We start from the raw sequence: 21,885 nt of genomic DNA on the forward strand, positions 1-21,885 counted from the left end.
TGCCATTGCAGAAACATGCAGCTGAAACCCGGAGAGCCTGTAACAAGGCGAGAGCATTTGCAACCACAGGTGATCCTTTTTCTTTCGAAAACAGAAAAACATGAAAGCTCGATGAGTTAACTAGAGTTAACTGCATTAAAAGGGGAACGTGTGGGGCAGCAGTAAATACACAGCACATGTTTTTACGCACAAAAGGAGCAAAGGGCTCCATGCTCTGCGCACCCAGTCATTTTTATCTGCCCTTCCACGACAGAGAGACACGACCGTTTCTTTCATGCATTTATTTCACTCGACTAATAAACACCATATTGCGAGGGCCCTGCTGTGAATCTTGCAGAGGTACAAAATGGTGGATGTATACTATTTTTTTTTTTTTTGCATTATTCATAACAACTTGCGCCCCCGGTCGCAGGCTCCCCTCCGTACCCACCGACACAGCCTTCCCAGAGCCACACACACATCCCGCACCAGCCTCGCAATACGGCTCTCTCGCACCCGCAAATTATGTTACAAACCTGATGTCATGTAGCCCCGTGATGCCTGGGAAATGAAAGCCGGTGGGAAGTGTTTGTGCAGCCGGTAGTCCTTCTCGCTGCGGGACCTCATGCGGTCTGAGGCCCGGTCGGAGAAGTCGGAGCTAGGCCAGGCCCGCCGCAAGGTCGTACTCCGCGTCTTCTTCATGCTGAGGATGCCCGAGCCTAATCCTCCCGCCGCAGCATGGGTCAGGCCTTGCGGCTTGCCGGATGCGCGCTGCCTGGCATCAGCCTAGCGCGGGTACCGCCGGGGCGCAACCTGCGCGCATCCCGCCGCTACCTCTTCTAGGGCGCCAGCCGCAGGTCCCTTCCTTTTTTTTTTTTCCCCCCCCTCGAATGATCCAATTTTACACACGTCCCACAATGCATTACACTTCATTTGCAATCGGTCCGGCTTACAGCTCCCAGATTCGCGTGGAGGAAAGGCACGTTATGTGGCTTCTCAGGCAAAAAACGGGGGGGCTGGCGGGGGGGATGGGGACGAGAGATGTGCAACGTGGGAGCTCGGGGGTCCCGAACAATGGCCCGATTCAGCCCGGCCGTGCTTAGCCAACTGTGAGCCGCGACACAAAAGGCCCGAACAAATGAGGAAAACCCCGCGGCCGCCGGCTGCGACCCCGACCGCGGCGCGCCCGGCGCTGGGGAGGCAGGCGGCAGCTCCCGGCGCGGCGGGAGGAGCAGCGGGGGGGGGAGGGGGAGGAGGAGAAGGAGGGAGAGGAGGAGGAGGAGAAGAAGAAGAAGGAGGAGGAGGAGGAGGAGGAGGAGGAGGAGGAGGGAGGGTCCGCAGGCGCCTCTCCCGGCCGCGGGACCGGCGGAAGCAGCCGCGACCCCCCCCGCCGCCGCCGCCCCCCCTCAGGCCCGCGGCGCCCGGGCGGCCGGCAGCCGCCGGCGGCCCCCGGCAGCGTCGCGCCTCGCCATGGCCGACCCCAACCCTCACCCGCCTGTCCCCGGGGCTCGACCGCTGCCGGCTCCGCGCTAGGGGCGGCCAGCGCGGGGGGCGAGACCACCGGGAGGGCCGCTGGCCGCACCGCCCGCCTGCCCGGCCCGCCCGCCCTCCGCTCTCCGCCCCGCCGCGCCGCGAGCAGCTGCTGCTGGAGCGCCGGGCGCCGCGCCGCCGCCCGGGCTCATGCTAGTCCCGGCGCGGCCTGCGGGTCCCGCCAGGCTCCGCGCTCCCCCGTGCGGCGCCGGCCGGGGCTCGGGTCGGCTCGCAGGCACCCGCGTACAAAGCCCGGTGCGCCGCGGGGGGACCGGCCCTCTCCCGCCCGCGCCCGCTCCGCCTCCTTCCCTTCCCTTCCCTTCCCTTCCCTTCCTTCCTTCCTTCCTGGCGGTGGCTCTTGCGGGAGCGCCGGGCCGGGGGGAGGCGGGCGCCGAGCGCGGTGCGCAGCGCCGGGCACCCCGCACCGCCGGGCGCCGCCCGCAGCAGCCGACGGGGAGGGGGCAGCGGCGCGCACCGCCCCGAGCGGCGGGAAGGAGGGGAAGGGCAGGGCCGCCGTAGCGGCAAGGCCCGCCGGGCCTCGTCTCCCGGCCCCTTTGGGCAGCGCTCCCGCCCCGGGCCAACCTCGGGGCCAACGGATACAGCGGAGGGAAGCGGGCCGGTAGAGATCTGTATCCCCGGGGCACCCCTGCGTGGAGCCAGTGGGGTTCACCCGCGCATCCTCCGTCAGCGGTGCCTTCTTTCCCCCTCGGCGCCTGAAGAGCCGCCGCCTCCCGTCTGTCCCCAGGAGGGCCCGGTCAGTCACACCACCACGGTAAAAAAACATTGTGCCCCGCAAGGATGTCCAGGACAGCCGGCCTACGCGCCTTGCCGGCGGGAAGGAGGTCGCCCACCCTCTCACCCCAGTGGGCCGCATATCTGCACCCACGGCGCCATCTTGAACCGGGCCAGGCCACCAGGGCAACAGGCAGGGTTTTTGGTTAACTCCGGTTAACCAAAACTGCGCGAAGGGACTTGGTTCCTCCTCCGCGAGACAGCTTTGAGCATGCCTGACATCAAGTGGTGCCAGCGTTACCAGAGGAGGCAACTGCAATGCAGGGATTTGAAAATGTTGCCAATAAGTTACTTATATTTACATTTTTATAATTATTTAACCTTTCTTACAGGGGGTTGAGTCACATTTCTAAGAGCATGGGAAATCAGAGGACTGTAATTTTGTCAGTAATTGAAAATTTTCAGTAGTGGTAAACCAGTAAAGGTATGACCGTCGGTGAATGAATTGAACATCAAGGCCAACAGACCTTGAGACATCATCCCTTTGCTGCCTTGCTGCGCAGCTCTGGGTTAATCACTTCAGTACCCATCTCAGCTCGGCCGGCTCTGCTGCTGTGGGCACAACACGCACCGAAGAATCTTTCAGGGTTTTATTTGCAGCCATCCCTTTCACACAAGTAGAAATTACGTGAATGAAACCCAGCAAGAACGTTGAAAATGAAATAGTATAGGGTCCTTTCTCATTCAGCCTCATCTCCTTCCAACTGTTTGAAAAGCCATCAGGAAGGACTTGTTTCCATTGATACTTTGTATACCGGTAGCAACAGGAAAAAGTAAGATGAGCAAAAAAAATGGCCTAGAGCTCCACTAATGAATATATATTTTCCATCATGCAACTTACTCATCTAGCAATTTACTCATCAACCTACGCAAAGCTTATAATAGAAAATGTTTTCACCCTCAGACCAGAAAAACCATAAAGAGAACTTCTAGAATCGTTCAACTTTTCTCATCAAAGGCTGAGGTTGGGATAGATTGGTTAGCACTACCTAGCTAAGTCAAACCTAAAAAACCTACCCGTTTTACCAGACGTAAAAGTAAATTAAATCCTAATCAGGAGTGCAAACTCTCATTCCACTGTCTGAAAGTTGAACGAACAATGGCTGTGCATTTCCAGCTGTCAAGAAGTGGTTGAATATAGCTGGCCAGCTAACTTTAACCTACGTCTGAACTAAACTCAACCTTTCTCCTAGTCTAGACACAGCCCTAGATATCAATCTGTTCCATTAAAAAAGACATGAGAACAAGAGGCATAATCTGAGATGAGACAAATAGGAATAAGCAATGAGGAGGAAAAATGAGGTCATGAAGTAGAAAGACAGAACAAAGCGGGGTGGGGGGGGAAACAAACAAGACCACAGTGATCCTTACGCTGGCTTTCTGCATAATTATTCCCAACTAAAAATATTTGAGTCTAGTTTCAGAGCTAGTCTAACAGGTATCAGATCAAAAACCAGGGGATAGCTCTGCAACTGTCAGATAAAGCACACATATCCCAATTCTTTTTGAGCAATTTGCTGTGCACTAATGAACTGGTGACAGTGCACAGAAGTCTTTCAAGTAGTTTTAATCAATTTAATTGTACATTTGCAGGAATTGTCATGAGAGCAATACAGTACATACAATTAACACATGGTATCTTCTACTTAACAATTGTAGGAATCAGACTGGTTCATAGTTTGAGCACAGTTTTGAGCACTAGTTTTGAGCATAGGTAACAAGATGCATTTTCATTGTGTGATAATTTTAAGCGAATAATAATTTGCTCCTACAACTATGAAAGGTTATTTTCATATTAAAATGGAGGGTGTGGTGTGTGGAAAAGAAATAAGCAATCCATCTAGAAAAGTCAACTTTCCCTTCCCAAATGTGGGGAGATTTGCTTAAAAGCAATTTTGGAGGCCTCCTCTCAGTAATGAGACGTTATTCCCATGGTCAGCTAAAACTCCTTCTATTCAGTCTTCTCGCAGTTATCTTTTTTGGTTTCAGCTGAAAGTTTTCTGACATGGTATCTGAAAGAGTTCTTCCCTTTGAAGAGAGGAATTTGGAGCAAGTTTCCTCCTGCTCTTGCATTGTTTGAAGTCAAGTGTTGTTACTGGGATGAATCAAAAATATAATTAAAGACCAGGTTTAAGTTTTGGCTGTTTTCTTTGGAAAAAGAGCTATAACTGTGAGTGTAATTGATTTTTTGCTTCGGTGGCCAAACTCAAATAAAATAATTTTCTTCATATGAACTGAAAGCTAAAATTGAAGGCTTAAAAAAAAAAACAAAACAACCCACATTTTATTCTTGGACATTTTAAATTACTTTTTTTTTTTAATAAAGGAAAATAAATGTCTGGATTCATATGGCAATGTTAGAGCAGGGTAGGGAAAGAAGAGTTCCCAGCTACAAATGGCTGTCCTGCTTGGTGAACAATAGTACAATACCCTTACAAGCACGGTTTGACATAAATCAAAATATGCTGTCTAAACTGGCAGTTCCAACAGGGGCAGGGAGGACCAATTTTCTGTGGCTAAAACCACTGGGAAATTCTGTTTTAATTCACAAATACTTCCACCTACCTGTGACACACTGGTAAAGTTTTGCCTGATTCTAAAAAGTGTGGAAGTAGTCTGATGGAGCTTGCTAAGAATAAGGGAGAATACTTTTTCCAAGCAGGAATTGAACTGATGGGAATCCGATCACTTACTATCAATGATGAAGAGGACAAGGAGATGGTTTCAAAGCTTTTTGCCTTTTTTTTTTTTTAATTCACCTCACCTCCAGCTGTTTTTTTAACTAAGCGAAAGCATTGATTCAGAAGCTTTTTGTTCAGAATCGGATAAGCATTTGGTTTTATCATTCGGTATTTAAGGTCCAACAGGTACCATCTCTTTCTTGAATTACTAGAGGGAGAGGTGAGGCTTGGATGAAGAGACTGTACAGAACTTGGGAAAAAAAATCTGAACTAAACCAAAAGAGGCCATCCTGCCTCCTTCTTGGCCTAACAGTTCCTTACCAGGATTTGGCAACATAATCGTAGACATTTCAAAGGCACTGATTTAACATTACGAATTTAGAAAAAGAGGCTTAGGTACATTTAAGACGTTGCAAAGGATTCTTATGTGTTCAAGCTTTTAATCACAACCCTACTTCAGTCCAAGTTCATAGGGAGCCTGAAGGCTTTTGGAGAAGCAATTCAAAATGTTAGCTTCTGAAAACCTTCTGTGTTATCTTTTAAACAGCAAAAAAACAAATATTACTAAGGATATCTATTGCATTTGATCTTCATAAATACTCACTTAGTTGTTGCTAAGCAGGTCCGTTCCCATTTTATTGATGGAAAATGGCAAAAAGAAAAGGACATAACTGGCCCAGAAGAGCATAGGAAATCGGTGACAAATACACTGTTAAAAATCCAAGGTCCCAGGTTCCATTTCATAGGCTTATTTTTCCTCAGTTGAAAAATAATAATTACATAGCAAGATACAATATGGTGATCTGTGTGTACATATATATATTTCTCTGCATGTGTGTGTGCATGCGTGCTTGCGCACGAGTGCATACATGGTAATTGCTCTCATGTAATGTGGTATTTCAATTTTCAGTTGGGGCTACTTCTTTTTTCCTCCCTATGACAAACAAGTTTCCATAAGGGAGAGCAGCAGCCTTCAGTAGCAGGGTGGGCTGGTGTTACCGCCTCAGCTTGACTAGCTTGGGGACTGACTGCATGAGGTTTTCAAATGAAAGAAGCATGCAAGGCAAAGACTAAAATAAAAACGGTAAAATAATAGGACACGCAAGGAGGAAAGCAATCCCCCTCTTCACTAAGGCAAGCTACACCTCTAAAATCATCGTCTCTCAAACTATGCATTCAAAGCCTGGGTTCTCCCTTACCCTGCCGTTACCTTGCCTGTTGCACATAGGCAACTGGCTGCCTCGCAGGGAGGAAATTAAAAGGGCTTCGCTTTATTACTGTCAGCTGAGCTGGGGTCTGACAAGGACCCAACACCACCAGAAGAACCAACACTGTCAAGATGCCAAGTGCTCGGCACAAATCCTTGTGGCTTCACTCTCTGCAGGTCTATAATAAGGGTCCTTTCCTGGTCCCCAGCCTCAGAAACAGACTATGAATAGCATTGGTATTACTGCGACACGGCAGACTTTGCCCTAACGAAGGCCACAGTCACCGGCAGCCAGGTAAAACAGGGAGCAGAGGGTCATTTTGTGGCCTATGAATACAAAACCATCAAATTCTGTAACTTTTTAAAAGGTGGAGATAGGATGCTGCAAGATGCTGGGAAGGAAATGCAGGGCCTATGAAAGTGGGAGAGGGAGAGCAGAAAGGAATAAATAGAAAATAAAGAGGGAAAAAAAGCCTGTAGTACAAGCAGTTGAAAAGCAGTAAAGCAGAGGAGGGGGGAGGAAAGTTGAGTGCGAGAAGAGGTGGGAAAAATGTAGTTAGGAACTGGGGAAATACACCAAACTCAGCTATAACATCACAGGCCTTGGCAATACATGGTTTTGAGATCTACAGCTCTGCATAATAGCCTTCCTGAGAAAATACATTACCTGCATTTCTAACATTAATAACTCCATGAAGGGGGAAAATTGTCCACTGCATAAACTCACCATTTTCATGCCTGGATTCTTGTGTCTCTGTATTAACAAATGTGCAGAACTCAGACTCTAAAAAAGAAGTTTTTGTGCAATCCCTTACTGGTTAAGGAGGTCTGGCAACAGGCTGCAACTGACCTTGGCTGCAGGAAGTACTAGTTTTCCCTTCCAGGTCTTTGTAATCAGATCTACTGGCAAGAACAAACCAGAAAACTCATGATGCAGCACATCCTCTTCCATAGCAGCCCTTAGACTTCTGACACTAACACTATTAGTTTGTCACCTCTTACTAGCACTTGTTGTTACTCAAATATGCAAGAGAAGCCAAGTACTTGTAATCTATGCTTGTGGTCCAGCTCACAAAATAATAAGGGTGTCTCTTAATGGATTTATTGGTGAGGAACAAGTTGGGCTTGCTCAGACAATCCTCTTTCCTTGGAGAGAACATTTGAGAAACTCCACCAAAAAGAGAAAGAAAAAATCCCAAGGTCAAAGGTACAAGTGAAAAAACTTCCAAATATAAAAAAAGGAAAATGTTTCCAAGCTTATCACAAGCAAGTCTTCAGTCTAACTCCAGAACGCTATCAGGTTGTGTTATACTATGGTAGTAATCCTGGCTTAATTACAGCACCTCTTAAACCAGTTTCGGATCATATTTCTCTCACTGTTATGCTTTGGGAATGTGTGATGACAGGAATGCAGCACTGCTGCTGCACACATGCTGTAGCTCACCAATTCATTTTTCTGTGTGCTGGCTTATGCGCTGTGGTATTTATTTTAACTTGCATGACTTTTAAGAAAAACCTGCCTCCGTTATGAGAAGAAAGGCTCCCCTGTCTTTTTTCATGCCCGACCTTCTGATTGAATTTGTGCTTCCTCTGCACAGAAGACAATTGATGCAGAAGGGTTTTAAATCTGGGTACCCAAGGCTACCTAGAAACGTACCAGTGTACCGAAAGGAACACAGGCTGTAGGATACAGCCTTTGCTTTGACGCATGCTTTTCCTCTCCTATTATCACTGACTCCAAGCAGGTTAGTTGAAATGGATGGAAGCTGGGCTTGTAACTCCTCGGTGTACAAAACTAACTGGAGAGGGAGGCAAGCCATGATTCCTGCACAGATTTTCACACAGTCAAGCATTTGTTAAACCTCTCGCATATAATAGCATTCAAAAACTTGGAGAAGTGGAGTTACAGCAACTCAATTCATTCACTGGCTGCTCTTCCAAAGGATATAGTAGTAAAAGATGTGCCAAAAATGTTGGCCTCAACTTTCTTGTTTTCCACTGGTGTCACATATCATTAGTACCCTGGTATTTAAGTAACATACTGATATATGGGGGCCAGCTGTACTGTAAGTTAGAAAGACAGCCTATCCTCCTGCTTTGGGAGTTGAAAAAACAGAGAGCAAGAAGTAAGTATCCAATATAAAGCCTACCAGCAGTAAAAGCCATTACAGATTATGTTTTTAAAGACTAATTCACACATCTCTGCGCCTCTTCCCGTTCCTCCACAGAGCCTGTGTTTCTGCTTTATGCTCATCTAACACCTCATAAGATTAAAAAGACGGCACCTAGCACGAGCAGGCCTTGGGCTCTGGTGAAGCTCCTGGGTGCTACAGCAACACAAACAATGAGCAGGTTCTGCATGTCAGGTACGTACCTTTAAAGGAAAAATCCATTGAGAAAGAAAATAAAGCTATTGGCTATATCAAGTGGGCACTGTTTTGCATGTTGCATGGCTGTTATTTATCAGTATATTAGTTTTAAATGCTAAATTCTTGTCTAGAAGAATTACTCGCCATACACAAAACTGAACAAAGCACCGCAGGCATGCCTGCAAATGGGACAATGAACATATTTGATGGGCAGTCCTAAAAACCGAAGCAGCATACCAAGGGAACTAAATCCCAGCAGCTGCTATAACTCCACAGACCATTTGCTGAACAACCCAGTACTAAGCTCCCTCTCAAAATTCTTGCTTATACAGCTGTACAATATAGTGAGTATATTTTATAGATGTATATATATAGCATGTATAACAGGCAGAGATCTTAAAAACCTTAGAAAAATTGGGAGGCCTGAAAATAGGCTACTCCACCCTTTGTAAACAACCTCTTGTCATGAATTTACTTCCATATGCGCATGAACCTCTGCCTATATTAAATAGGCTTTCAAAATAGTGGTTTAGCACTGAAAATGTATGGTTCCCACCCATCAGTTTGAAAAGAATGCAAGCAAGAGACAAACCCAAGAGTGAAAAAGCACTGATTCATCACCTCACAGAAAAGTAATTCAATTACTTCTTGGATATTTTATTATAGTCTTAGATTCAGAGGCTGTCTCATTGGCATATACTAGCATTTGGGCAGGAAAAAGCTCCAGAGAGAAGTCAAACACAGGCAGAAATTAGGTGACTCAACACATGCCTGACCCAAAGGCTTCTGGAAAATCAATGCAAGACTATCAGCCTGCATGTTCTCTGGGCCCGACCGCAGTGTTGCAGAGTCAGTTTGTTCCCAGGTACTCTTTAGTCATTGGTTTTCAGTGGGACCCTGGAGCTACTCTGTTCTCTTCCGATGCCACAGTAGTGCCCATCAGAAGGAAGACTCCGCTCCTGGGACAGCTACCCTGCCTATTCCTGGTCACCACAGCTTGTTGCCACCCTCCGCTTGGCTTTTGAAGCTCTGACGTTACCCACCTGTGTGCACCCAGAGACAATTTCCCATTGCCCTGTTCAGATGAAGGTTTATGCAGGCACCACTTGCACTTGCCTCTCTGTAGAAGCTGTTCTGAGCATTTCTCCTGAGTGCAGAGATTTTTGTATTCTAGTAGAGGAACAAGAAAAAAACATTTTATAGCACTGGGTCTCAAACTTCTCCCATCACCTTGTAAGAAAGTTAAATTCTTCAGCCGGGGACTGGTCCAACAAAATAATTTTTGTCTTACTAAGTGATGCCCTACATAACAGTGCAATCTGTTAAAGTAAAGGTACCAACCACAGGGAGTTCTACTACTTTTTTCTGTATATCCTTCTATATTATGGGTGGCTGTCGGTTGCTTTGTTATTAATTAATTTGTTTTTAAATACAAAAAGAGACATAAATCCAGCAGAGCACTGTTACCTCCCAGATTTTCTGAAGGCCAGTGCAAGATCTTTAACTTCTCTGTGGAGCTAAGCAGAAGGGAGCAGCACCCCAAGCTTCACCTTAGTGAAATGCTTCTAACGTAGCACTTGAGTGTCATGCTGGATATAAGAGCAGTCTCTGGTGTGAATTTTTCAGCCTACAACTTTCCTACCACAGTCAAGGCTCAGAACAAGTGAAACATGTAGATGTTATGAAGAAGAACATCCCTTATTACAAAGAATATCATTGCAATAGCCAAATTGAAGTAGTGAAATTAAGTAAACTAAAATCAAATTAGAAAAATGAAGAAAAAAATCTCCTCTCTAGTTCTGAAAAGCATACTCCTCACTCCCACCACAAAATCGTACTTACATCCTTTAAAGCATGTAAATGGCACTGGCATAGGGTAAGGTTTCTTTCAAAATGCTTTTCATATTATAATGAATTTTTGTGAGGCACAGAGAACCACTTATACTTAATACTTCTGGAAATCTAAAAAGATCTTTTTCAAAAGAAGCAAACATCTTAAGTGAGACAATTTACATGAAAGTGAAATTTCCTAGCATTAGAATCCTATTTGAAAGAATCATGTACAAAATGAAGAGCTAGGAAGTCTTTAGTCTTCATTAAAACTGATCACTATTGAGCTGAACTCAATACCTTCACAAGGCAACTGTGGTAAATCTTACCAGTTATGGTGCTCATCTCAGCATGCTCTCACCATGTTTCCATACCTAAAAATTTCAAGTGCTCTTTACCCCCACATATTCTGGGAATCAACAAATACTCAGGACAAATATTTCTTAGGTTCTAACAGAAAGTAAAAGAAACTCTATATGCAAGTGCTCAGTGACTTGCCTTCGATCTTTTTCTTGATGGGGGGGATGTTTGGTAACCTTTCCATCTCCCAGACAGTGTAAGGCGTTCAGGCAATCTGCCTTCACGACTGGCAGATTTCAGATTTGTCAGAGCATGATGCCAGTGTCAAATCGGTTTTTTCTTCCTTCCTCTCCAAAGATGGATTTTACTATTATCCCAGCTGATGGAACCAAGACAAAATAAACACAGACATCCAGGACTGAAACAATGATAGACTATCTGAGAAGGCATTTAAGTGCCCTCAGTTGTCCAAGGAGTAAAAAGTTATAAAAACAAGTACTTCTTTTTATTGCCCACATCCTCGTGTCATTGCTGTGGTACTTAGAAAAAACACACAAACCCTATGGATTTCTACCCACCACATAGTAATTACTGAAATAACAAAGAATTGGAAAAAAGCATTTCCAAATCCTGATGCTATCACTGAGCTGCCAATGAAAAAACTCTCACTAACACCCTTTAAGTCTATCCTCCTGCACTCCTAATCTGAACACAAAAGGTTGGGTTTAAACACTCCCCCCCCTCACCCCAAGATTAAAACCGCCTGCGGTTTTCAGCTTCAGGACAGCAATGACAATACTTTAAATCCTTGGCTACTGGCTTCATGAAGACACAGCCTACAGACAGTCCCCCAAAGTTCTTTGAAATGTTAAATACAAAGCAGGAGGAGGTCATAAAGGAAATATTCCTTATAAAAGGAATGGATATCATATGCAGGCTTTTCAAATACATTTCTCAGTTGCTTTGCTTTCAGCCACCATATTCTCAATCCTGCATTGTCTGAAGCTTTTGAAATAAAATTCAGGAATGAAATGAAACACACAAATTAGTGCCGTAAACAGCTGCCAATATATGCATGTGTCACGTTTTAGCTCTCATAAATATCTCCAATGTATATTGTATCCTACTTCTTATCTGGAAAGACTAATTATTTACCTAATAAATGGTCTTACAGCAATTATCAAAAACGCAGCCACTTAAAAGTAACATATAGGTTTTATTGCATAATCTTCTGCAGCATCTGCCCAATTATTTCAATAGAAGCCAGTGTGGTTCCCTGCTGCACTGGAAATCCAGCTATCTTTCTGCCGAGAGCCTTCCAGTGCACACAAAAGGAATGAGGATTGAGAGACCTGTTTTATCCCCTCTTATCCCATAAACTAACAAGCCTTTTCTCCACTGCAATTTTTCTCAACAAATACAGGTAATTACATAGGAGGATGGGATTTTCAAGGCGGGGGGGAAGGGGCAGGGGGGGAATCAGTTTAGCATACCGGCTTTGCCAAGAAGTACTATCAGCTTAAACTACGAGCGAGTTGCTTGCAGGTACGGGAGCAGGCAAACATAACTGTGCCCTGCCACTGACATAGGCCCCAGCTGGAAGCGATGAGCTTTGTGGTTCAAAATTGTTGGTAGGTGGTCAAGTTTTCCTGTCCACTTGCGTTGCCCTGGAGGTAAACAGGGTGGTAGGAGTTTTATTTCTGGCCCTTGCCCCACCCTGAACACTCAGTGCCTCTCCTTCCTCATTTGGGTATCTTAAACTCAATGAAAACTGAATGAAACTCAATGAGTTTTACATTCATTTTGAAGAACTTGTGTTTGGTTTGCTTGTCTCGTAAGGTCTCACGAGCCCAGTCCATACTAGCTTCTGGCTAGATGCTCCACCAGACATCCATAGAAACATCCCTGTCCAGATTTACAGATTGTGTAGCTGAGGAGGAACATAACCAGTTGCCACAGTGACATCCGCAGTCTGAGGAACCTTTGGACTTAAGTCTCATGAAAGGTACCAAGAGTTAAAAACCCCTTTCATTAGAGGAAGTGGTTAATGGAAGCAAGCGCTCCAGCCAACAGCAAATGCGTGGTTAAATCACTGGTGATCCTGAAGAACCAGGCTACTGCAGTTTGAAGTTATTCAAGCTGTTTAATGTTGGGTTACTTGCAAATTAGTGTAGCCCAGCCCACAGAAACTGCCATTGCTGTGACTACATGCATGTTTGACAAGCTGCTGTCCTCTGCTTCTAGACATAAGTATATTATTTGGGTGTCTTCACAGGAGGGAAAGCCTGTTCACAGAAATGTTCCAGCTACAGATAAGGACTGAAAAGTTACAGCAAGCTCAGGAACATCACATGCTTTTGGCAAGGTGGGATGGAGGAGGATGAAAGGCAAAGGAGGGTAAGCAGAAGAATTATTGTTCCTCGATGATTAAACAAGCACAGAAACTATGATTACAGACCACAGACATCTTTTATACCATGCCAAACTAGCACACAGAAGAACATGCCTCGATAATTCAGTCGCACAGGTAGTATTGGCTCTCCACAGTTTGAAAGAAGACAGGGGTCTTCTGAAACAGAGGCCCTGCCCTCACCCCCTGCTTTAGGCCAGTGAAGCGGTACAGCCTTTGAAGTACGATGGAGAACAGGCACTGCTGGACATAGCCCTGGCAGGCAAAAAAGGTCCTCATATTCAGTCCTCACTCTTCATGGCAGGAATCAATGCAAGATACATAGTGATCTCTGCTTGTCTCTTGGACTCCTGACCCCTATAAAACAAGCAAGAACAAACTGCACGTAGTTGTAACCTGCACCGAGGCTTCAGCAAAGTGTGCAGCTAAAAAAAGTGTCCCTAGAGGAACCTTGGTAGGTAGGTAGTTTATTGTTAGAGGAGATCAGGTCCACAGAATTTCCTAGGAAAGAAATTTCCTAATTTCTTAGGAAATTCAAACCTTCTAGCTCATAAAATAATGTTTTAGAAAAGAGACCTGAGCTTACCAACTGTGAGAAAATTCAGTGGTCAAAACACAAGAACAAATTCAGAAAACGTTTGGAGTATCTTTGCCCTCTCAAATAAAAAGCAATGATTCACAGACACAGTTCAGGCTTGCCTTGACTCACGCTGCTTGCAGTATCAACTACAGTCAGTCAGCCTGGTTTGTCCAAGAGAAAAAAAAATAATTCAGTATGAAACAAAACTACTAGTACTCTCTGTCCTCAACTGAAGTAACCAACCACCCATTAGTTGCACAAGAATGTTGATGATTCAATATTAATATATTTTTTAAAAATCAGATATTTCTGATGAGTAAGACTTCTTGTCAATTTTAGTGAGACATATACCACTAACATTATAAAAGTATGAGGTTTTTTTCATAACTGTATGCTATCAACAGCTCATTTGAATATTTAGTTCTACTTCTTGTTTTGGTGTAACCAGTTAGAGAAGTTTCCAACACATTCTACTTTTTTCCCTATTTAAATAAAAAAAAAAAACAAAACAAACCAGAACACTGATCTCTGAGCACACAACTACAATAATGCAGATGACTCTTTTAGCAAGTTGAGATGTTGAGCAGGCCACTTTGAAAGTGGTAAGATCTTGATTCGGAGGGTGTCTGAACAGATTCCTATTTGTCTGTACCACTTCAGAAAACTGCATTCTCCCTGATTGCTACGCCTTGAAAATCAATGCAAAGCCTGGTGATTTCAGAACAAACAGACTGAGAGAAGACATGGCTAGAAACACAAATTTCACCATATCCATCTTCTAATAAAAATATTCCGCCACCCCTGAAACAATTAGGTAAGAAATTTAAACATTCTAGCTCATAAAATAATGTTTTAGAAAAGAGACCTGAGCTTACCAACTGTGAGAAAATTCAGTGGTCAAAAAGCAAGAACAAATTCAGAAAATGTTCGGACTATCTTTGCCCTCTCAAATAAAAAAAAAGGTGACACTACACGCCTTTAATGGAAAGAACTGCACAAGTCCTTTCCAAAACAGGATGTGTAGCTTTAGAGTCAGTTATGGAGATGTATCCAGCAACATGAATACAAATTACTACAGGTACTACAAGCAGGAACATCTCCCAAGTGATGGAGGCAAGTTATCGGGTCCTGAATGCTCCTAAAGAAACTTATTTATGCTTACCCATGTTTGAACCTATTCCTGCACAAGCTAGGGTTCCATATTTACCAAAAAGGGTAATTACTGGTTTTAGATTAAAAATAAATAACTCCAAACAAAATAGTTATTCTGACAAACTGGAGAAATCATGTTCATAATTCATGTACGAGTTCATGGTTTGCTTGACTTTTTTGGAAGTCAACTTTTTCTTGGATATCATGATTTTCATGGTCAGAAACAAAACATAATCACCCATCATTCCCAAGGATGACTGTGACAACTGAATTATCTGAAGACGGTGAGCTGAAGCTCTCCGCGATACATTTTTGTATCTGAAAAGCAGGCAAGGAAAACAATGTCGCAGAGAGAAGCAGATGGCCAATGAGTTATCACTCTCGGTCTGATGACTTATGTGGGCTGAACTTGTTTATTTACTCACAAATTTGCAAAAAAGAAACTTTCCTTATGTTAGCGGCAGCTATATTATGTATATATTATATACACAGTACATACCGCTACCTACACACAACATCAAGTACATACCCTCAAATTACCACGTGTTCTCCTGCAATGACAGAAGTCACAGCTGACCCTTCCCAGGGCCAGGGAGTTAAGTGACTGGTATGTCTAACACTGCAGCTGAAGAAAGGGTTAAAAGGGGATCACAGAGGTACAGCTGCCCTGCTCACTGGCTTGCAGACAGGACAGAAGTAGCTCAGGTCCTCCAGGGCAGGGAAGCGAAGCTGTAATTGCTGGCTATGCCCTTTACGCTATCCAGGAACTGCTGCCTCTGCCTGTTCGCTACCCCCTGTTGATGCAACCCCCGTGCTAACCCTGCATGATGCACGATGAAACCACCGTCACACGGTTGGGAAGCAAAAAGCACTGTTTGTGTGTCAGCGAGCCCTGTCATGTGAGCCATTCTTGAAAATACAGATTCTTCTTAGATCATCTCACCCCCTCTTTAGGACTGTTCTCATTATCTTCTCTTTAATTGTTCTCATTATCTTCTGGGCATAGAAAAATAATGCAGCCGTTCTAAGCACATAAAATCCAATTATGTATAAATACAGTGTTGGGAAAAGAATTAAAATATTTCAGCTGACAAATTAGCTGCTGAAAATCAGGAAAGAAAGGTCACTGTGTGACCATCTAACCCCCTCAAAATCACCAGAAAGTATTTTCTGTCTGCAGTTACAGTAATGCTACTGCCGTCAGCTACGGTTGACAACCAGCCCATCGGCAACCACCTCCTAGCCCGTGTTTTCCAGACAAAGAGCTTTCACATTATTTTCCCACTAGCAAAAGTTTCACTGTGTTCTTGTACTGCAGCTAAAGTGAGTAAAGGATTAAAAGTAGTCAGTGTAATTTTACATACTGGCAAGAGTCCTGAAAGTAGAGCAAGACATTTTTCGGTAGATTCTTTGAATTACCAGGATGTAAATGTGATGCAGGACATGCTTATCAGTGCCCTCACAGACGACTATGTGCTGAAAAGATCCCCGCAGGATGGCTGCATGGATCAGCTGGTTACGGATCAGACCCTCCTCACATTCGCAGGTATATCACCATGGGGATGGACACGGGAGCCTCTCTGAATAAACTACTGAGCTCCAAACAGCTCCTCTTGCAACAACTACCCCTGCAGTCCCGAGGACTTCAGTGGGACCGTGGGTACGGCAGACCCCACAGCAGCAGTCCAGAAAGAAGGAAGCAGGTATGGTGCGGGAAAGCGGGGCTCCAAGCAGGAACGCTGACACCTGACCCATCCACACCTGGTGCAGCATCTGAGCCTTTGTGCCAGCGTAAAGAAGCCTACCCCCGTCCCTCCACCCACTCCGCGGTGTAGGAAGTGTTACACAGACAGACTCATGAACACCATCTGCTTAACTGTAGCGTTCGACTCCCTCCCTCCGGCGTATAATAGTCTGAGATGGTCTAGGCGTACTAATACAATCCTACATTTTCCATTTCTACATGTAGGGAAGAAAAAACAAAGTCAAAACGTACTTTTCATCTCCCACAACATTGCTCTTAGTTTTCTAATGGAATTTGTTTGCACTGTTTCTTAAAAAAAAAAAAAAAAGGGAAAAAAATTCTGTGGGAGCATGAAGTTTAAGTAGAAGAAACTCTTATTTCAATAAAAAATAACAGGCATAAATATGCGCAATACTGACATCTGTACAGGAACATAAAGTCTACAGAGGAAACAACTTTTTTTTTTTTGTGGCATTTTATTCACTCTACTATGAAGAAAGAACACTAAAATTTCATACATTAATGCAAACACAATGAAAACTTCAATCCAGACCAGGAAAAAACCCCCTTCTTTCTAGATATGTGAAACCACTAGCCATCTTTTTCCTATTCACATCCACATTTTAAAATGAAAAGAAAAATAGGAAAAAAAAATTTCCAAGTACTTGGGTTGTCAAATCAGAGGGGTTTATTAATCCCACACGACAGTGTGGTCTATTAATTATAGCATATTACTTACAGCACTTCTGTAGCTTGGAATACAAGTAACTGAAATAGTCTCCCAGCGCTCTGGGAGATATGACAGCTAGTTAGACAGAGGCACACAATCTTACACAATTTTAAAAGCTGTCCAGTGATTTCACTTGCCTCATTTTTCATAGTGAAGAGGATGATGTTTTCAAATTTATTTTTCACAAAAGTCCAAAGTCCCACAACTGCAAATGTGGCCTCTTGGCTCTCACTGGGCTTCAGCATCCCGGGAAAAAAAACAAGGAGAAAATGAGTTCCCGGCAGGCTCCAGCTGAGAGTTCTAAAAGGGGAACCCTCCAGTGCACCGCTTGCTCTCCAGAGCATCCCAGGGAGCTCACCCAGCACCACGCATGGAGCAGAGTTAGGAACAGCACTCACATCTCCTAGTGCCAACCCTGCATCCTAACAAGAGATCACAAAGATGTTCCTCATGCATGTATCGTCTGTGGGCTATATGTCAGCCTTCCCCAAACTGACAAGCACAGATGATAGAAGGACAGGGCAGCTTGAGACACACAGATGCAAATGATCCCAGTCGTTATCTTTAATGCTAAACTATCTGTACAATGTCCCCTGAAATAATAATTAGAAGGATTTTATTTTTTTTGCTCAAACTTATGATAAAACAGTTTTGTTTGACGTGGGGAAGAATGGCATAAGAAAAAAGGAACATACTTTTAATGTAGCAGTGATTTAAGGTAGGAAGAAGAACGGAGACTGCCCACAGGGCTCATTACCACACCAAAACCTTTCACCTGTAAGAGGAAGCCCCGCCAGCCCCAGGCTCCTGCTGCGATCAGCTTACATCTGAAAACTCGTTCTGCCCCACCTCAGCCCGGTTCCCAGCGGGCATGCCGGCGTGCCTGGAGACCATCCCACCAGTCCCACCACCAGCACCTTCTGCTCAGAGCTAGGAAGAAGAGGAAAGCAGAAGGATTTGAAATACTGATGCTTATCTGAAACCGCATACCCAAATAAGCAAAAGGGCCAGCTCCAAGCAAGGGGGTTGTTTCTGATTCTCATAAGACACAGCAGTTGCCAAATGAAGAAAAACATTAAACTGTTAAATGAAACACGAAAGGATGACACAGTTTGACAGTTACTGAGTATTTGCATGTGGACAGGACTGGCTTCTTTGGGACGATTAAAGCAATGTAGATCAAACCTTGGAGCATGCACTTCTGAGCGCTCTCCCAAGCCCAGGCAGGCCAGCCAGCCAGCCGCAACAAAACCCAGCCAAGGAAAAAGCTGTTCCTCCAGAGGCTGGCAAAAATACAGCATACGCCAGAAGCCAGGGCCCGCATGCTCCGGGCATCCACAGCATCTTGGTACCCCTTGGCGTTTCCACACCCGGCTCTGCTCCTGGCTCTCCCTGGCAGACGCGGGGAAGATGAGCCCTGCTCGGGCAGGGGAGCATCCCAGCAGCAGGCTGGTGCGCCTCATCTTCCTGCGGAAAGCCCTGCATGACCGCAGCCACGATGAGATGGGCTCCACCTGCTCAGTAAAACCCGTCGGTGCAGGGTGCGGCTAAATGAAAGACTCCCTTCAAAGACGTCAAGCCATACCTTTGATGCCAGCGATACTCTGCTGCATGGAGATGCAGTGAGTGCAGGACGTGCAGCCGTAATTCCCTGCCCCGACTAGCTGCCTTTCTGCTGGAAGACAAGACTGGACCTACTACTGTGGCAACAGGACTCCTGCAATGAATGCACATTAATTTAGTCCAGCATTCTACATTTTGGTCATTTGAATAGCAGATAGCATTTGTAACCTGCTCAAATACCATGACTCTCAGGATAAGACATTAAAGAAAGCAACTGTTCAACTGTCTATTCTAACATCCTGCAAATTGGAGATCTATTAGTGGAACTGACAGAATATGGGAGGTCAGGGGGAGGAAATATTAATATCGCAATTATTCAGTTCATACCATTTTAGTAAGCTATTCAACAACAAAAATATGAGAAGGTAGCATTTGAAAACATTTAGAGAAACACATTCTTAAGTGAGGCTTGAAAGCCATCTGAATAAATACAGCAGAAATCTTCCATGGGCGTGGGTTTATAGCTATGATGTATATTCTGATAGCCAAGCAATGAATGCAGTTTGTCAGGCACCTGAAACTGCTTTACATTTATGATTCATTTGCACAAGAACTGCTTTCAACAACTTCATTTTTTTAAATTTGAATCATAAAACCATTAAAATAGAAGAAAGGCCCCAGCAATCCCCAATACACATCTAGCCCAATATTCAGCCTCCTAAAGAGGCCAGCAGTGCACAGCCAGGGAAGAATAAGGCAGCATTCATACCTCCCCCTAATAATCTCTGTGTCTCCCCCCATTTTCAGCTCAAGGGATTTGCTGTACCTGTTGTGATTCCTCTATCGGGTCATCTCCATGAGACCTCTCTGCCAAAGGCTCACCCAATCTCCCCGTCAGCCTACATAAACTTCTTGCACCCACAGCATTGTCCAGCCAGAAGTCCTGCAGGTTACTCCCTCTGGCATGAAGAATCACCTCCTCTTCCTTTTGAACCCAGCTCCCTTCACTTTTACTTCCCCCAAAAATTATTTTGGCCATGACAAGCAGTACCTGGATGAGCAACAACTTTAAAGTGTATCACATGATGCATTATGGCTAGAAGCTGAAGCATCACGTCATTGCACCTTATGATTATGTCATCTTTATATACTAGCACAGATTTATACAACGTTATTGACCTTGCCCGATTTGATGGGATAGTGGCTACTGGGCACTTCAAACAGTTTTATTTTTTGAGGATAGCATCACTCTCAATATAGAAAGAATTCAGCAGTGGCATTATTGAATACTGGAATTTATAACCAAGGTTGTATGCACAAACGTGCATGACAAAGGCTGACCACAATATGCTTTTTCTTCAGAGAAGAAACTGTTTACCTCCTCATCTCTTACTGTGAAGAATTTTTTCATCCCTGATGTGTTGCATTTAACTATAATGAACTCTTGCCTTATTTTAATTTATTTTTGAACCAGGCAAGTTGAATGTACTCAAGAGATAGTAGTGATATAAACCACTTTTCGTGCAGGGTTATGAAACTTGTAATGAACCATCCCACACAGTTTTTATATCAGACAGCTTCCAGAAAAGTTATTTTAGATTATTTTTCTGTTGAAAAGTGGTTATGGCATTGCGCAAAATATCCTGCCTGTAGAAATCATCAGAATACTTCAGTCTCCAATCTTGCAGTGGTTGCTCGAGGTTGGCAAATTCTTCAAACTCTGACCCTGTTTTTCTAGGTGTTCATCATCACAGGATGAGGGATCTGTCTAGGTCTTCCCCAGTTTCATCACGATTGTGCCTGGAAACTTATGAGGAGTCATAGTGACAGGGATGACTGCAGATGAACTAAGAAAATGAGTATAACATTTGATTTATTTTCAAAACATGTAAAACGGCTGACAGACTGCCCTTGGATGGGCCATCTCTCTATATTTTATGAAGACACAATGGAAAGAATCTGACAAAGGCACACAAAAAAGTACTAGACAGTAACCGAGACACACAAGAAGTATTCTTAAGGCAGCTCTCTGGGTAATGAAGAAAAAAAAATGCAGAAATTTGCTGTGCTTTAAAAGCTAAGCACCACGTAGTGCCCTCTGCTGCATACAGAGGTAATAGGCGAAGCACCACTGAGCAATGACATCATTTGATATTAAACAACACAATATGTTGTATGCATGACAAATATTTATTTCCTTACTCTTGTTTTCCAAAAATACTGATAAATTATGCAAACATCTTCAGTACCAGCTTAGAGCAGATGTTTTTTATACCCTCTCTTCCCATCTAGTATCCTGTGTTCTGTCTGCGAGCAAGCTGTCAGCCCACCTCCCACATCTACACAGTGGGAAATTCATGCTGAGAGTGAGCCGACAAGCTGGGCGGCTGGGTGGGGGGAGCGTACAGCACCCTCGGCATGAGATTTAATCATGAGACACTCATGACGGCTAAACAGCTCAGTGGGACATGGTCTACACGCTGCCCTCGCCGCTCCTCCTAAACTCAAGTGAGCTGGAAGTGCCCATCTCTCCCTACTCTCAGCTAAAAGAAACAAAACAAACAAACATAAGGGAAGGTAATTTTCAACTTCCAAATAAATGTGCATTAACAGTCTCTAAAAGGTCCTTCACACGGAACATGAAAGAGGTAAACGCAGACTGGAGGAACCGCGAGCCTGAAGACGATTTACTGATTGTCAGACAGAACCGAGGAGGTCTCCTACTGTGGAATACAAACATTTAATCTGATTCTGAAATCTTATCTGCTGCCTTAAGGAAGATTAACAGAAATTCTCTTGCAGCAGACTATGAATTGTGATCCATTTCATGAACTAGGAATGTTTTCAAGATGCAAAGCTTGTGCATTTTAACTAGTTTATTAGCATTCTACTCAAAATCAAATTCGACAAAGTTGATCACAATTAAAACATGTTCAAGGAAGTTAGGTCATTAAAAAAATGTTATTTGCTTGCATACATGTTGCATGAAACAGGCATGTCACACGCATGCACAGACAT

The 21,885-nt window shown here is 44.3% G+C and overlaps 1 protein-coding gene and 1 long non-coding RNA gene across 5 annotated transcripts in view; one reads left to right on the top strand and one right to left on the bottom strand.

Annotated features, from left to right (window-relative positions):
- STOX2 (storkhead box 2) overlaps nt 1-21,885 on the bottom strand; it is a 150,904-nt gene that overhangs the window by 75,533 nt on the left and 53,486 nt on the right. Inside the window, exon 1 of one of the 4 annotated variants that reach the window (XM_072863440.1) lies at nt 516-1,822. The exons of 1 other annotated variant lie outside the window; for it this stretch is intronic. In XM_072863440.1, coding sequence (XP_072719541.1) covers nt 516-681 — 166 coding nt within the window. In that variant the 5' untranslated portion in view covers nt 682-1,822. Of the gene's footprint in view, nt 1-515; nt 1,823-21,885 lie in introns of those variants that run through there. 2 more of the 4 variants (XM_072863443.1, XM_072863449.1) reach the window with 2 other exon arrangements.
- Nucleotides 1,834-14,472, top strand: LOC140652550 (uncharacterized). The gene is made up of 5 exons (XR_012042848.1): nt 1,834-2,263; nt 8,418-8,555; nt 12,528-12,693; nt 12,964-13,085; nt 14,339-14,472. It is a non-coding gene; the product is annotated as an uncharacterized lncRNA (long non-coding RNA).

Source organism: Ciconia boyciana, chromosome 5 (assembly GCF_034638445.1).
Source record: "Ciconia boyciana chromosome 5, ASM3463844v1, whole genome shotgun sequence".
Lineage (NCBI taxonomy): Eukaryota > Metazoa > Chordata > Aves > Ciconiiformes > Ciconiidae > Ciconia > Ciconia boyciana.